General features: G+C 46.1%; 1 protein-coding gene across 5 annotated transcripts in view; it reads right to left on the bottom strand.

Moving 5' to 3' along the window:
- Tenm4 (teneurin transmembrane protein 4) overlaps positions 1–17,750 on the bottom strand; it is a 375,231-nt gene extending 357,481 nt beyond the window's left edge. For 3 of the 5 annotated variants that reach the window (XM_026387274.2, XM_026387275.2, XM_026387276.2), the window contains exons 1-2: positions 17,513–17,735; positions 13,213–13,482 (exon numbers count right to left, since the gene is read on the bottom strand). In XM_026387274.2, coding sequence (XP_026243059.2) covers positions 13,213–13,482; positions 17,513–17,735 — 493 coding nt within the window. Of the gene's footprint in view, positions 1–13,212; positions 13,483–17,512 lie in introns of all 5 variants that reach the window. The other 2 variants (XM_026387278.2, XM_026387277.2) reach the window with 1 other exon arrangement.
- Positions 17,751–18,193: the final 443 nt, after the last annotated feature.

Below are 18,193 nucleotides of genomic sequence, written 5' to 3' on the forward strand. Positions count from 1 at the left end.
CAACTTCTCACTGTGAGTTCTAAGGCAGAGACAACACCCGCCCTCCACAGCCTCGGCCTGGCTCATGCTGCTGAATATAGCAGCACAGCGTCACTCACCATGCCTTGCATCGTCCCTCCCTATAGTCCCAAATTCATCCACGCCACCATTGACCTAGGAGCACTGTCCTTTCGTGAATTTCACTTGAACATAGTTTACTTTTCCACCTAAGATGCATCATTGCAATTTCTCTTCACTGTAGTTGCCAGCACCAACAGGCAATTTCTCAGAGAAGTAGTTGACAATCACTCTCTAAGAGGAAGTGCATGAAGGACAATGAGTAAACAAAGGACTACGAAATTGTCATGAGAAGTACACATTGGGTGGGCTGCTTGGACCATTCTAGCCAAATAAGGAGGACATCCAAGAACAGCATGCAAAAGAATTCACATAATAGGCCTAAGACCGTGACCTTAGAGAGGTCCACTTGCAAATTGGTGTCTGGGAAGTTGGCTATTAAACGAGTTCCCTATTTCTTAAATGATCAGAATGACTTATGATGCTCAGACTACAAAGAACAAATTTATGTTAAACACCAGCTTTCTGTCCAAGAGTCTGGAACTTGGAATATGTAGAGTATCTATGTGGCTTGTCCTGATGAAAACTTTGGCCCCTGGTTTCCCTTGAGCTTCCCTGGCAGACAGCTCTGGGCAGGTGTCTTCTTAACTCTATAGGAATCATGCACCTCCTGCATGACTCTGTGAAGAGGGGACTCTGAGAAGCTTGTGTCTGGCTTCTTTCAAACTTTGCTTCATGTTCTTTTCTCCTTTGCTGGGATAAATTTTGGTTGTGAGTTCTATGGTATGCTGAGTCCTTCTGGAACCCACTGAACCTTGGGCCTGCCCTGACATAGACTCCAAGTCCTAAGGTCCACAGTCAGGGTGGAGAGTCAGGGCTGGACTCAGGTGCCCTGGAGGGAGGAGATGATGGAGTAATTTATGAAATGTCAGGTATTAAAGTGTGTTGTGAGCTATTATGCTCTCCATAAATGTGAATAATAAGGACCAGGCTGCTGGGGCAGGCTTTTAAAGACCTTTTTAAATCCAGCAGGGGAAAAAGTGACATAATATTTTCTTCAAATAAAATCTATCTTTCAGCCCTCCTACCTCTTGTGCTGAGGTAGTAAATGATGGAAGGCGGTGGATGCAGCTAGAAAGAAGGCATAAGCAGTTTCTCTCCTGTTGCTGCCAGGTAAGGGATGCCTGGAGGTGACTTGCTCCTAATTGCTGTCTACCTTCTGCCTTTGCCCATTTGGTTCCTGCTTGAAGAGCCTCCTTCTGCATTTCCACAGCTCACTTCATGCCCAAGATGGCTCTTCTCTCCTCCCTCTTCCATCTTTACAGCAGCTGGAACTGCAAACAATTTCCCTTTGCTTATACCACACTTTGAACCTCGTTTGTTCCATACACTTATTTCCTTCTTGGAGGTGCACTTGGGAAAGCAATTTATTTTGTAGTTAAGGTACTACAAAACTAAGGGCAACAAACTCATTTAGGAGCCAGGCCATGGAGTGGGGGTGGAGAGAAAATTCCTTTTCAATGTTTGGAACATAAAAGGTTTGGCTATTTATTTGAAGGGAAGTATTTCTTCCAGAAGAAGGCTCTTTCTCACAGAGCAGACTGGGAGAAACTGGCCTGGGGAAAAATCAGGCTTGTTGGAGCCTTCACACACTTGGCCCTGGTACTGGGAATCATCTCTGGTGGTAAGAGCCAAACTGACCGGCTGCCAGTTGGCAGGATGAACAACCATGCATGGGTGTGGAGGCAGAGAGAAAGGGGGGTGGGGTTCAGTCCCATCTCTGCCATGCCCCGGCTGTGTGATCTAAAAGCCCATCTAAACAATGATGAGACTGATGGCTCCCTCAAAGGTTGTCGCAAATGTTAAAACAGAATGTGAAAACACCCTGTGAATCATGAAGTGCTGTGCAATTAATAACACCAGCATACACTAAGCAGCACTTCCTAGGTACCAGGCATTAGTCTAAGAGCTTTAATTCTGTTAACTAATTTAATCTTTACAATTATCCTGTGAGGTGGATACCAGAATTGCCCTCATTCTATAGATAAGGAAATGGAGCACCTGGTGAGATTATGAGACTTGCCTTGTGTAACACAAGGTACCACACAAGTGAAAGAACTGGGGTTTGAACCCAGGCAGTCTGGCTCCAAAGCCTGTCAGCCCCTGTTTTCTTAGAGGGTCTGATCTGGCATATCATCACCTTTTGAACCTGCTAAAATATTGACAATCATTCAAATTGCATTTTTGCCTCCATTTGGCAGTATGTCCAGTAGTAAGATCTTTGGATTTAGACAGTCTTGGGTGGGTATCAGCTCTGTGACTTCCTAGTTGGCAAGTTAAGCTTTTGAGACCTCAATTGCATCATCTATAAAATGGGAATCACAAATCCTGTTTAACAGGCTGATAATGGTAATTAAATGAAACAATGCATGCAAACTGTTTGGCATATTACAAATGTATAATGAATAGCATCATTATACTTATTGACAAGTAGAGTGAGTAAGAGGAAATAGAGAAAGGGGCAAGAGGATTGGCAAAAGAAGGAGGGAAGAAAAAAGATGCCATTAATGGGATATGAATCACAATTTATTCACCTTTTCAGATTCTCTTGGGGCCTCCATTTGCTGGGCCATCAGCCAACTGATCCATCTACCTGCCACTGCAGTCAGCTGATCCCTCTTGGACCCACTGAGTTATGCTCAGGGCCCATCAGCTGCTTGTCTTGCCTTCCTCCCAGAGACTATTCTGGAGACATAGTTTTTATTTTATTTTTTTTTTGTACAGCCTGCCTAGGAACCTCTGGAGGGGGTGCACCTGCTTAGAGACCAGGTAAGTCTCTTTGCAGCTGTTTGTTGTAAGATCACACCACCTTGCCTTGTTCCTCGTCTTCCCCTCCCTCCCTGCTCTGAGATGGTACCTCCCAAATTAGGCATCAGCACTTACATTGCCTCAAGTTCTGTTTTCTAGGAAACCCAGACCAGGGCAAGTTTATCAAGAGGAGAGAAATTGTATATACAAGCAAACTCTTTATAAACTAACTCTGGCAATTAGTGGGATACACTTTAAAGGATCTCTGAAGTCCAAATTTAGCAGAGGCAGGACCTGAGATCATCAAGTTTATAGTTAATAAAATATAGTTAATGGTCCAGGGCAAATGCATTCTGAATATAGGCTCTAGCCAGATCTGCAGCTTTATTCTGTTGAACTGCTTACAACTCAAGGCTAATGGCAAGTCTTCTCTTCTCAAGAGCAAGATCCCCTGAGATGTCAATCCTCCCCTGAAGCAGGGAAGGTATTTGTTTCCCTGTTTAAAATGTTTCCAGGGTTTCTTATCACTTTCAGAGGAAAGGCTGAACTCCAGCTAGCATTTCAGAGCCATCTTCTGCCATGATGGGACCCAGTCTTCCTCTCTGGCCCCATCTCTTCAAGTTTTAGCCATAGTAAAACTTTGTAATTTCCCATATGGTCCATCCTGCCAGGAATCAGACCCCAGTCCCCTGACTGCTAATCAAATGCCTTTCTTATTCTCTAGGACTGCTTCCCCTCATCAAAGGAAGCTGGGCTTATCGGTTTGGGAAGTCTGGGGAGGATCTGGTCTTATCTATGAGCTCTTCCTTAAAGAGCTCTTTGTGGGTTTGCACTGAACCTGCTTCAGGGATCCCATGGGTAATCACTGCCACTCTCCTCATGCCATATTCAAGTGTCAGACCCACAGACCCCCAGAGCTGCTCTTGACACTTTGCCCCATATGCTCCATCCTAAAGTTAAAGAAAAAGCCATTTCTATGTGGTGGTTCTTCTTCCTGGGTTGATTAGTGTGACATTAAAATTGTGGGAAGGATTCATTCAGGACTTGGCAGGAGCCAAATTTCATTTGGCATGCTAGCTTCACGTGGTGCTCACACGTACCTGCCCTCATTGCCTTTGTGCCAAGTGAGTCTGGCTTTGACTCATCCAGCCCTGGGACCCCCTCCTCCCTCAAGGCAGCTCTTCCTACTTGGGCATGCTTTAGTTGCTGTCCTCAGCCCACAGCTACCTTAGGGTTTATTAATCACCCATGGTCATTTATGAAGAAGACAGCTGGGAGGGGGCAGAGGAGAGATGGCCAGGTTTGACAAACCAGGCATTCTAGCAGTATCATTATGCTATTCCTGGGGCCTTGGGCCAGTCTATCTGATCCCAGAGTCCATCTTCTTTCGATGGAACCATAAGTCCCTGCTCAGATGATATACTCATTCTCCACAAGGGGCTCTAGAAATAGAAGGCTGACAGTTTGGGGTCAAAACTATCACAGCATTAATCATGAAAAATTTGAGAGGTCACTAAAGAAAGGGAGTTAACATTTATGAAATCCAGCTACATGTTAGGTATGTACCATCTTTTAATCTTTTTAAAAATGAAATCTATCATAACAAATTCATTTTACATGAAGATCTGGCACATATAATGCATGCAAAGTGTAATTGAAATAAAAATTCCACAAAACAATACCATGTAAAATGTCCTGTATTCTGCTTCTATTATCTTTATTATTTTATTATTTTTATTTACTATTTTAAACAATGGTGCTGAGTCACAAAATTTATTTCATGATTGGTTATAACCTACAGTTTGGAAAACACTGTCAGGGTTCTTTCATGTATATAATCACTTGTCATTCTCATTCCTATTACACAGGATTGGCATTTATTCCTATATTGCAGATGAGAACACTGAATAGTGAGATTCAGTAATCTTTACAAAAATCATCCAGTTGCTATGCGACTGAGCTGGGATTGAGTGTAAACCCCAAGTCCATTCTCCTTCCAAATTGCCTCACTCTTTGAGATCCCAATGACCCTATTTTGCTGATGGGGTAACTAATTCTCAGAGAAAAGTGACTGGTTCAGGGACATACTCAGACTGGTGGCAGCCTACAATTGAAAGGAGATTCATCTCTGGATGCCACACAACTGCACTGGAACTAGCTCCTGTGGGCCGGAAGCTCTTCTCCCACCCTTGGTTATTCTCTTTCTTCCCCCAAATGATACTGAGTTAGCTAAAGTTGAAATAGACTCTCTCTGGAACAAAGTTGAGCTTACTGATGGGGAAAAAATGCCTCTCAAATGTCTTTCGGTAAGAATTTTGTCATTGTGCACATCGTTGCTTCCACTGGAATTGAAAGTCATGTTGGCTCAAATTAAAAGCAAAATTCTTGTTTGCTGCACCTCTCTGCACACTCAGCGGGTCTTAACGGAGTTTTAAGAATGCAATCTATCTTAATTTAGCATGGCTTTGGATTGCCCTATCTCTTTTTTCCTCCTCTCCCAGTTCAGAAGCAGGCTGCAGTTGGATCAGTATTGCTTACAGAACTCGCCAGTATGCAGTGGATGTGGCGGGCATTTGATCTGGGCCAGAACTTCTTAAAGTCCTTCGAGAAGAAACTTCTAAGAAGGGCAATGTCCATGCCTGTCAGGTACTGGCTCCTGGATCACAGGCAATTCCCGCTGAGGTGTTTTGGAGAGGCAGAACAAGGTTAAACTTCACTAAGGCAGTCTGAGACAACCAAGTAGAAGGAAGGGCTGCAATTACAGCTAAAGGGAAGCCAAGATGATACCAAAACAAGACAGTACCGTGAGTCTCATGTGGAAGAGAAGGAAAGGCTCGGGGTGGATGGGAGTCAGCCACAAGGTCAGAAACCAAGATGATAAGAGCAGGAAAGAGTGTGGTATAAGAAATGGCTGGGAATGCAATTCATGATCAAAGCCTTGAACTTGAGAGAGAGCATGGGAGAGGCAGCAGCTATAGGACCCTGCAACTATGCTAAAGTAACTGTGAGGCTAGGAGAAGGATCGGATATGAGCCCCCTCCCCTGAAAGGACCTAGGAGCTCATTTTGGTCATAGAATCTAAGAGTCTAGAGGTCATCCTTAGTGCTAGAAAGATCCTGGGGTTGAGCAGGGAAGAGAAGCTCTGGTACAGATGCCACCCTTGCTGCCTCCATGGCTCGTCCGTGCCTAAACCCCATTGTCTCTTTTCTAGGTTACTGCAATAGCCTCTGACGTTTTCCCATTACAGTCTATTCTCAACACAGCATCTAGAATGATCCTGTTCAGCATTAATCAGGCCTTGTCCCTCCTCAGCTCAGAACCCTCTTTTGGTGTCACCTATAATGGCCTGCCCATATTCAAACCCCAAGTCATCAAAAGGCCTTTTCCACTACTCCAGCCACACTGGCCTCCTGGCTGCTGTCCAAACAAGCCACACATGCTCTGCCTGAGGCCCTTGTACCTGCCCTTTCCTACACCAGCTTTGCTGTTCTTCCAGATATCCTCCCGACTCACTCCCTCACCTACTGCGAGACTTTGCTCAAACATCACCTTCTCTATGAAGCTTCCTCTGACCACCATATTTAAATTTGCACATCCTCCTAGGCTGGGACTCACTCTTCCCTTTCCATAGCACTTATCATTTGAGACATCCTATATAATTTAGTTTTTAAAATTTGTTTATCATCAGTCTCCCCTCTAGAATGCAATTCCCATAAGAGTGGACAGTTTTGATCATTGCTGGAACCACAAGATTTCAAACAGTACCTGGCTCATAGCAAGTGCTCAGGAACAATTATGTAACCACAGACAAGGCACCTGATGTGCCAACCTTACCTCCTAGCACATCCTGCCTCCACGGTCCCCATTTCACATACTCAAGTTCCAGCCTCACAAGCCACCTCTTCTGTTCATCCACACAGAAGACCCTTTCTTCCCTCTCTTTACTATAAAGTCCTTTCAATCCCTCAAAATATATGGACCAGCACTTCCTCTCTGAAACCTAGACATCTCATGGTTGGACTTTTAGGCCTCTATGATCCTGACTTTAAATGTCTTTTTAAATTTCTTTTCCAGAAATTTCTTACATTGACAAATAAATTTATGTTCCGGATACAGCCAGAATATTCCTAGATATTTTCAATATATTTCCTAGACCTTGTATATTTTATGCATTGAAATAATAAAAATTGGTCTCTACAAAGTAGTACAAAATGGGTACCAGAGTGGGACTGATCTGGGCTCAAATCTCAGCTCTACTATTTACTAGTTGTACCCCCTTCAACAAGTCACCCAACTATCCACCATCTCTAAATTTCAGCATCCTTGGCTAGAAAATGAAGAAAAGGTCTGAATTCCTGGACTGCTGTCTGGCTCCCAAACCAGAACAGTAGTCAAATGTGGGGGTTCAACCCCTAGGACAGCTGATGGGGCAGAGCTTCCTGCTCTAGAAGATGGTGTTCCCTTGACAATGGGTAGGGTTGCTGCAGTACTCTGATCATTTTGGATCTTAGTGATAGATTTTATTACATATTTTTTTTTTAAAGCCAAGTCTCATGGGTACGGGGCCAGGGAGGGCAGAGGATAAATGGAGTGAAATAGGTAATGAGCTCCTTTCTCCTTGTGCTTTGGAGATGCTTACCTAATCTATGACTCTGAATATGCAATTTGGCTTCCTAATTAGGTTAACTAATAATTTCCCTTTTGACACCAGGCTGCTTGATAATTTGGGGGGTTAACTGTGATTCTCTCTCACTTTTTCTTTTCTAAGTAAGTATCTCAATTTGCTTCTGGGATTAACGCAGAGAGGAGCACATTTTCACTATTCCCCAGACTCACAACGCCTCTTCATGCCTCCAAACCTTGGCTCATGCAGTGGCCTCTCCTGGGAATTCCTCTTGGGACCCCTTATGCTCATTGAGACCCACCAAGCCTTCAGACCCATGTGCATAACAGGAGTGGAGTGAAGGAATGAGCCTTTGAGCCCTCAGGGCAAAAATAAATGGCTCCTGTACTGTCATCCCACAGCTCTTTAAACAATTAACATTAATAGCTAGCAGGAATTAAGGATCGACACAGACCAGACGCTCCGCCAGCGTTGTATAGGCTCACAGCAACACCTCAAGGAAGGAAGACAGCATGCAGCTTTGTATTTTTTAATTATTGTGATAAAATATAGACAGAGCTTAGCCACTTTTAAGTGCATAATTCAGTAGCATTCGTGTATTTACACTGTTGTGCAATCACTAACACTATTCATCTCCAGAACTTTCTCATTCTCTTTAAACTGGAACTCTGTGCCCACTAAATAATCACTCCTAATTACCCTTCCTTCCAGCCCCTGGTAACCACTGGAATATTGTTTTTGTAAATGAGGAAACTGAGGCTCAGAGAGGTTAAGTGATTTGCTCAAGGTCTCGTTGCTAGAACCTGGCACAACCAGGATTTGAGGTCACTGGACTGTACACTGGTGTTCCTTCCAATCTGTGACACCTTGATCATAGAAGAGTCACAGGTGGTTGTACTTCCAGCCACTCCCCTTTTCAGCTGGTTTCTATATTCTAAAATCATGCCTGGCATGCCAGAGGAGCTCAGCACAATTATGAAACAAATTACAGAATGAATCCACAAAAGAAACACTGTCATCCTGACCCTGTGGCTGGGAATAAACTTTGAACTACAGCCTGTGCCTTCTAAAAAACATTGGTTGAATGCTGACTGTGTGCCTGACATGTGGCTCCTCCTCACTGCCCCTAGCCTGCAGTTCCACAGGGCAGGAGGGGCCTGAGGACTAGCTCTGCCTGATGGCCCTGAGGAGGAAGATTTGTGTTTACATTACCCAGTCAATTTTGTATTTATTTTAGATATTAAGTAGTGACATAAAAGCTGCTGACATTAACCTTCAGGGGCAGAAATTGGCTTTAATGGACCCCATAAAAGTTATTATCGATGGCGGTTGTAGGCAGTATCACTGTGACCTCAGCAAAAGCCTGTGCCGCTGTCAATACTGTTGACAATTAGGATTGACTAATGCAAGGCCGGGTGTGGAGGCAGAGTCGATGCTGCTGTGGCTGGAGGTTGCTGGGACATGCTTTGCATTTCACATTTATATATCAAGGATCTCTGAGGACTTGGTTGCACATCTTTGGTGGCCTCAGTTGAGAGCCAAAAACCTCTCATTGATTCAAATAGAGACAAGCAAAGGACTCAGAATACAGGATCAGAGAGACTGGAACTCAAATCCAAGCCTTGCCAACACGCTAACTTGCTGGTCGTCATTTCAGTTGACGTTTTCAACCTCAGTTTCCCCTTGTAGCAAAAGGGGAATTATCTGCATTATCAAGAGGATGAAAGGCAACTGAACACGTGTGGCTGAAGGCCCTCCACAGAGATTGTGGCTTCCCTTGATTCCTGAGCAGTGGCCACCCTGTGAGGTGTTGCCTAACATGTTCAAGCAGAATTGGGCCTTGTTCTGATGGTGAGACCCAAGTCGGATGGAGAGAAGGAGAGAATGGGTGGAGAAAGAAGAGAGGAAGGGTGGTGGGAAAGGATGGAGAGTTCTGCAAGAACTGAGACTGTCCTGATAGGGCCTAGCTCCAGCTCAACAAGGCATGCATACTGCGCACACCTTCGTCTCTCTGTGCCTCTGCCTCCTCAGCGGAGCAAGAACACGGTGAACCTGACCAGTGAATAAAGATGAGCCACTTTTATGACTGCTGTCATTATTTAGATCTGACTGTAATAAAGCCCTAATGTCGCTTCCCAATTGAGGCAAGTGGAGAGCACATGGGCACCACGGGAGTGTGTGGGTCTGAGAGGTCCAGGCCTGAGACAGAAGCAGGGCCAGGAGCCCTTTGTTAGATTCTACTCCTCTTCCTTTGCCTGCCCATTCATCCTCTAGTGTTGTTGAGCTTAGAGTTCTGTAGCCAGGGTGGAAAAGGACAATTGGAGAGCAAAGTGTCCTGGAGAGCAGGCAGCCATCTCCTTGTTTCTTCTATCAAAGGCTGAAACTCTTCAGGCTCATTGGATATGTCATTATCACCCAACAGAGGCTTAATTCAGCTGTAATTCAGCTCTGAGGGGATATACAATAATGTGGGCGGTGCGTGCCTCACTGTCATGACTTTATGGGAAATGATCATTTGTCATCATGGCAGGAAGCCTTCAAAAGAACAGACAACTTGAGTATTTTGCCACTGAGAGAATTCACTAGAATAACTAGGGCTAAAGGAGTCAAAGTTTTAGAGTCACACAGGCCTGAATCCATTCCCATCTTGCTAGCTATGTGAATGATGCAGATTTCTTAGGCTCTTTGGGATGTAGTTTCCTTTTTCTGTCCAATGGGAATAATAAAATCGACTTCAGAGTGTTGTAGGTGGAGCAAATGAGATCATACAGCTAATGTGTTTAGTGCCGTGCTTGGGTTCTGATCATCAGCCACAACTATTAATGCTAATGCTAATAGTAATGGAATAATAACCAATGTTACTGTTTCTTCATCTTGTGCACATCTTCGTCTTATGTATTTAAGTACTTAAATCAGAATCCTAGATCTAGAAGGGCTTGCAGATCACTCAGCTCAATTGCTACCAAAAGCTATCTATTAAAACACTGATCCCATCAAATGCTCTGAGAATAAAGGATTCTGAGGTCAACAATCTGGGGAATGCTGCAAATATCCCTCTGTTAATTTATCCATTAATTGGCATACTACCATCTTAAAGGCTCTGAGAAGTCCTGGAGTAGGCATACTAGTTTAACCAAGTGGTTCCTCATTGCTTGACTATGGAATATTTCTCCCTCCCAACCTAAAAACTATCAATATTTTCAGAACACAGAAGATACTGATTTAAGCCGGGCATGGTGGCACATGCCTGTCATCCCAATGGCTCAGGAGGTTAAGGCAGGAAGATCAGGAATTCAAAGGCAGCCTTAGCAACTTAGCAAGGCACTAAGCAACTCAGTGAGACCCCGTCTCTCAATAAAATACAAAAATGGGCTGGGGGTGTGGCTCAGTGGTTAAGTGTGTCTGAGTTCAATCCCCAGTACCAAGAAAAAAGAAAATATTTATTTCATTTAACCATTCTACATATTAGAAAACTGAGGTCCAGAGAAAGGATGGAACTCACCCAATGCCACATCTCAGGCCAGTCATTGAACTGGGACTTCCTGTCCCCTATATAGGACCCATTTTCTCTGTACAGGCCTTGCTCTTCCTTCAATTTGGTGCTCTGGTTCGGTGCACAGTGGGGTGGGCAGAGGCAGGGCCACTGGCTCAGTCCAGGCCTTGGTGGGAAGGTAGCGAAAGGGTGTGGGTGGTTCCCTGCTGTAGTGGAGAAGCTCCTCAGGGACTAAGGTCACTGGCACTCTCACAGGGTTGGTTGGGGGCCAGGGGAAGGTGGCATTGCCAAGGTGATATCCACGATCTGCCTCTCTCTTGTCCCGGAAGCACACAGGCCACCTGAGAAATACCTGAGTTCTCAGGCATGGGTGGTTGAATGGACATTTGGAACTCTGCTGCATCTAGCTCTTTAAGAGGATGAAGTTCCTATCTGACCCTGACCTGTCACTTGCCAGATCCTAATCTGGATTTGGTCTCACACAGCTCAGGTGGAGATTCTTTTTCAGATTTAACTGGTCTAGGCCGTCATCTATGACCCAGGGCTTACCCTGACCTAGCAATTCCTAGGCTCCTGCATTGGGAGCGGGGAGCCTGTAGGGTGAAATGGCCTCTGGATGGCTCTTGCTGCTCTAATGCAGACTGCTCTTGCTCTGGGGGTTCTGGTGTGGAAGCACCTGCAGACCTTCTCTGTGGACTTCCCAGAAACAAAACCCTCCCCAGCCAGTGGGGCTGTCTCTGGGCTCTTCCACTCTCCTCAGATTTCATAGCCAGACCCCAACAACAGGACTTGCCTCAGTGCTGACCCGGCCAGGCAAAACTGCCCAGGGGCTGGAGGAGCATAATATGAGGGGGAAAAAAAGTACATGTATAAAGGCATAAATTGGCATGAATATACTTTATACACAAAGATATGAAAAATTGTGTTCTATATGTGTAATATAAATTGTCATGCATTCTGCTGTTGTGCATTTAAACAATCAATAAAAAAATATGCAGCAGAAGGGGAGATTCCCTGAGTGCTAGGCTCCATGCAGGACTAGGGTGGACCAGAGCCCCTGGAGATGTGCCAGCAAGGGCCCTAGAGGAAGAAGGAAAATTCTGAAACTGACTCCTTTCTTTCCACCATAAGGAGGAGGTGGGTAACTAGCTGTCCTATTTTTCTCCCACAGCATTTCAGGGCTTTGAGAAAAGGAGCTTCAGAGATGAAAGTGAAATAAGGATCTGGGGGCAGCACTTCATGGGGTCACAAAGAAGCTAGGGCAAAATCTCAAGTTTTTACTTTTTTTTTTTTTTTTTTGATACAGGGATTAAACCCAGGGGTACTCTACCACTGAGCTACACCCCCAGCCCTTTTAATTTTTTTTTTTTTTTTTTTTTACTTTGAGATAGGGTCTTGTTAAGTTGATCAGCCTGACCTCAAACTTGTGATCCTTCTGCCTGAGCCTTTGGAGTTGCTGGGATTATAGCAGTTTTAAAGTATATGTTATTATAGATTGAAGATCCCTAATCTAAAAATCTAAAATGCTTTGAAATCCAACTTTTGAGCATAATGCCAGATTTTTGAAACATTTCCAATTTCAGATTTTTTGATTAGAGATGCTCCACCTGCAAAGTCTATGCAAACATTCCCAAATCTTAAAAACTTCAATTTTATGTCCCTGAGCACTTCAGATAAGGGATACTCAGCCTGAATGACTGTAGTCAACATGTGCAAGAGATCATATAAACTTATTCCTAACTGAAACTCTGTAGCTTTTGACCAACATCTCCCTAAACCTCAAGATTCAAGTTGGCCCCAAATGCCAGTTTTTGTTTGTAAACCATTCTTTGATCAACATAAGATACTGGAGATGCTCAGGATTCAGAGATAATGTGAGCAGGATTCAGTCTAGGGACTGTTGATTGAATATAGGACAAGCCATGGGGGATGGGTTCTTACTATCTGGTGTCCCTTGGCTGCTCACATGTTGGCACCTTGTAAACAATAACCCAACCTCTTGGGTTCCTCCCTAATCCAGATGGAAAGGGCAGCAACCCAACCTCTGACATGTTACCAATGGGTAGATATTTCAGTGTCTGTGGAAGGGGCTCTGACTTTTGACCACTGAGAGCAAAGCAATTTCACCAACTTCACCAGAGTCCCAAGTGATGGAACAGAAAATCAATATTGTAATTACAGCCTTAGCCAGCAACCCAGACACCCGACACAGGCCAAGCAAGCCACTCACCGGTTTCTGTGTTCTCATGCTCTGTGTCGGTGAGTGTGAGGTTGGAGTTGGCTCGGCTGGACAGGCAGGAGCTGCGCCCTGACCGTGTGCTCCGGCCCCACAGCCGCACAGGGTGTTCAGGGGACAGCACAGTGTCAGCTTCCATGTCAGCATCAGAACTGGCCCCCATGGAGTAACCACAGTGGGGGAGGCCGATGTCTGTTCGGTAGAGGGTCCCATGAGGGGGCGTCACTTCCCCCAGTCCCAGCTCTCGCAGGGTGAAATTGGTGCCTGCGAGAAAACACAGGTGATCTTGGTTAGTGCATGGAGGATAGTCCTCCCACCTGCAGCCCCTTGTCTGAGCTCACCATGGCATTCTCTGCCCAGGCCTTGGTTTGAGGTGTTTCCTGTACCTGTAGGGCTCCTTCTGTTCCTTCTCCACCAGGCCAAAGTCTCTGTAATTAAAGCCCAATTCAAATGGCACCTCCTCTGTGAAGTTTTCCTCAATACCACACCTGTGCCGACTGCCCTGCTTCTTCCACCCAGCCCCTGTCAGAGTTCTTGCCCAGTCTGTGGCATGGTGGAGCTTTTAAGACAGAGCTGTCTGCCACTTCTGCTGGAGAGGGCCTCAACAATGGCAGGCAATGTGCTTACTCCTAAATCCTCGTGCCTAGAACAAAGTCCAGAGTTCAGAAGGGACTCAAAATATGAGCATTAAATTGCATTGAGAGCTTCAGTCTGCCCCTTCCAGGTAGGACTTGCTATCAAGTGCAGAACAGGATGGAAGCCTAGGCAATGAGACTTTAGTGGTCTCCTTGTAAACAGAAGTTCCTTTCTGGCTGGTAGGGAGAGCCCAGAGTACTAGAACGGAGAAGGTCCTGCCTGTCCAAGGAAAGTGGCCCTGAATAAGGAAACAGGCTACCTCTGCTTCTCCCTCACCAGGTGGGACTGCAATGGGGAATCAGCAGAGATGGGTCCCTTGAGGGTCCAAAAAGGCCTGGAAGTGCCTGAAACTGAGGCTGGAGAAGATGTGGATGAGGGTTATTTACCCAGGTGTTAGGACCTGAGTGACAAAGGGGATGCTGCCTTCATGGGAAACACACCTTCATTGCTCTTGAAAGTTACTCCACAGTCTACTATGCCCAGGAGTATTTTGTGGGTAAGGAAGAGGGAGTGTATAATGACTTGAAGGGCCATATGCCAATTAAAGTGAGGATCTGGAGACACCAACTTATATCAGGTGGCACCAACTCAAAGCTGGCCTTTACTGAAATGCAACAGTGAGTAGGGTATGGCCCCTGACACGAAAGAGCTCAGTCAAGTGAGGAGAGGCAAGCAGATACGTGGTTGAGGGGTGAAGGCCAAGGTGGGGGAGAATAGGGGGGCTCTGGGATACAGGAAGTAAGACAGCTGGGTGGGGAGCTCAGGGGAGAGGTCTGAGGATGAAGGTGAATGCAAGGAGCAGAGCTGGAAGACAGTAGAGGCAGACGCCCAAGCATTAAAGGTTGCATCCTGCAACCAGGGTGGGCTGAACATGGTAAGCCTGCAAAGGCAAGTGGAAGTCACTGCCAGAAAGGTGGGGAGGGGACCAGCAGAGGCCTTCTAAGCCTGTGCCCCTTGTCATCTGTGTCTAATATCTATCATGCCGGCTGCAGAGGAGGAGCTCAGGAAAAGTTAGCTAAATAAACACATAAACAAGCACTCCCTGACAGTACTTTTGAATGTGGATAAGGGGAGACTGGAGGTGGGAGGAGAGACCAACTGGTATACTGCTGTGAAAGAGCTCTTGGGTAAGCTGTGGTAGTGGGAGGTGCATGCTGGGCCTGTCCCCCAGGTGCTTCAAGCTGACAGCCTTGATTTGGACAAAGTCATGAATGCTTCCATAATGGTGGGTAAATTCTGTAACTGCTGCCCAAGCCCCCAATGCCTTTTTACATACCTGGTGCCTCAGAGCCTCTGCTCTAGCTATTCCAGATCCTTCCCTATAACCCCTCCTCCCAATCTCCCCACAATCAGTTACTAAATAAATGGTTAACATTAGCAGGCCCTCCACAGCAGGGGCTCCTGGGCTGTGCTCAGTGGCCAAGCAGACATTCTGATTGGCAGGGGTCTGGGCCAGACCAGATGTTACACATTTTGAATATCACCCCTGTGCGGCATACTACAATCTGCCCTCCTATTTTTCTCTCCTTCGAAGAAAATGAAAATTCAAAATTGGAGCCTACATCCCCCAGCCAGCTTCCCACCCTCTCTGCATATCACACTCCCCTAGCTATCCTTTGATCCATACACCCCACTTCTGTCCTGCCCTCACCCTATGTCTGTACTCTGCTGGGCTGGCCTTCTCAAGAGAGGCCATTCACATGTTACAAAAAATGACTTCTCTGTTAAGTAAAAAATCAAATTTATTTGCCATAAACAGCCTGGGTTGTGTTGATTTCCATATGGCTTACCCTGCAAACCCTTTTAAGCAGCCAGAATTGGCATTAATACCAGTGAGCTGGAACATCTTGGGACTAGAGGAAAAGCAAGGTAAGAGTCAAGTCTAAAAGTTCAGGAATCCTGTTGAATACATGGACCCCTCTCGTTTGTAAGCTTGAAGGTTTATTTTATAACATGTGAGAAGTCCTCGTGCTCTGTTTTGCTTTGTGACGTTTTGGCATCTTTGCTTGAGGAGCAGGACATGGGTTGACATCCCACCCCACCCAACATCTAGCTGTGCAATCTTGTGATGGTGATCACCTGGGCTTCAATGTTCTTGTCTTTAAAATGGGTGATAACCTATGACCCTCTACCTTCAAAGGAGTTTTGAGGATCCAGGATGGTAATTAGTGAACCACTCTGCACATGCCTGCACATGAGATGAGAATGTACAGGATGATCCTTATAGATGAGAGGTGCATCTAAGCTAAGGGCTCTCTGAGCTCTCTCAAGCAGGACACAGCTAACTTTGACATATTTTATCTCTTCCTCTCACTGAGACCCAGAGATGGCAATTTAATAGCAGTCAGCATTTATGAAGCATCTGTTCACACCAGGCTCTGGTATCAAGTGCATTATGTATGATCCTTACCAATCCTCACAAACACCTGGCTATTAGGTACTATTATCCCATGGCACAGTGAAGAAGCCAAGGGTCAGAACAATGGCAAAGTCAGAATTTGAATCCAGATCCATCTGATGCCAAAGCATGAGCTTTAAGCCATAAGGGAAGAGCTAAGAGCTTTTTCAAGGCTGAGAGGTGGCCTTACTAGCAAGGCAGGTTTGATGTGGATTTAGGCCTGTGGGAGGGAATAGAAATGAGAAAGTCATAAGTGGCTCTGTGTGTGTGTGTGACCCCTGTCATCTTACCTCTGTGATCTTGGGCAAATGATTCAGGGGTTGTTGAAAGAATCAAACGATATTGTGAAAACATATGTAAATTACACAGAATAGTGCTTAACTGACCCTGTCTTTGGAGGTGAGAAGGATAGGGCAGAATCAGGGTGGGTAGCATGAACTGTGAGGGACTGGTTGTCACATACCAGGCCTCAGAGAGGGCTTGAGGCTCTGCAAGCAGAAACACCAGACTGCCCAAGGTGCCAGAGTGGGAAACAACTACCACTGCAGCCTGGGAATGGTTGAGCAGGGTGGAACTGTAAGTGGTGGGTGTGGAGAGGCAGGGGACAGAAAGTCTAAGAAGACAGAAACTGAGCAGAGAGGGCCCTCCAGTGCCAGGTTAGGAGCTCAGCCTCCAGACCACAGGGCCATCCCTGGCTCACTCTTGTGTAGTGCTGAGAAAGGCCCAAGGGAAGCCTTTCTGTCTTGAAGGATTAACCAAAACCATCCCCTCTGAGCAAAAGGGATAGTTTTGGTTAATCCTTCAAGACAGATGATAATCATCAGAAATGAGAAGTGGTAGAGGGAATGGAGAAGACGGATGGATTTGAAAGGTGTTCTGGGATAGGATGGTGATTACTGCATGTAGAAAGTGAAGGAGAAGGAGTCAGGTACCAGGAGATCCTCCAAATCACCAAGTTTTCTGTACTTACTAAGTGTTACCATGCTCATCACTAAAAAGTGTCATCCCACTGAGTCCTCACAATAATTCGTTGCAGTAGGGCAACAGCTCATGCCATCGATGGCTACCTAACACCTAAAGCTTCTAATGCAGAAGCCCAGCTCCTAGCTACATTACTATGCCAGGAATTTAAATAAGCTAAGAATGAACTACGGGACAGGCTTTTACCAGGCCTACATGCCCAGTAGAGACGGGGTTTGACCTGGTCCCAGCTCCCTCTTGGCACACCTGTGCACCCACCTGCGCTCAGCCCACCCTCACCTGTGCGGCAGAACTCCTCAGCCTCCTGCGGCACCATGTCCTTGACGCGGCCACTGTAGGCAAGGCGGGCGTCCTGGTCATAGGCCTTCAGGGTCTCGCTGGAGCTGTAGGACTTCTGCGGGGCTTTGCCCTCCTCACTGTCCGCAGAAGAGCTGGTGTAGCGGCGCTCTGCATCGCGGCGCCGGGTCAGCGAGCGGTAAGGCTTCCTCTCCTTCACGTCCATGGCTTCTGGCTCTCGCTCCTCCACATCCACCAGCTGGGTCCTTGCCGCACTCAGGACTGGGTGGTCTGGAGTGGAGGAAACCATAAGAAGCTTGTGAGTTCTGGTCTTCAGGAGGTAAAGACAATGCCAGGATTGTCACCTGGCATAGTGACAATGCCCTGGACCACCCTGCCCCTGGATTGGTGGTCGCCCTGAAGTGGGTGAAGAGCCTCAGGCTGGAGAAGCCTCTGTTGTCTGGTCAGTGGCAGAGGGCACTGGCACCCAGGGCCTCCAGTTGTGAGTCCTGTCTCTTTCTGCTACTTGGTCTGACCATGCTCCAGCCTTTCCTCCAGTGCTGGATATTAGGGGAGCTGACAACAAAGATCAGAGGGTCCTGGCATTTGGTAATGCTTCTAGGCTGGAACTGGACCCTGTTCCCATCATATCCAGCTGCAACAGGGGAGGACCCAGAACTCTTA

Source organism: Urocitellus parryii, chromosome 4 (genome assembly GCF_045843805.1).
Source record: "Urocitellus parryii isolate mUroPar1 chromosome 4, mUroPar1.hap1, whole genome shotgun sequence".
Classification (NCBI taxonomy): domain Eukaryota; kingdom Metazoa; phylum Chordata; class Mammalia; order Rodentia; family Sciuridae; genus Urocitellus; species Urocitellus parryii.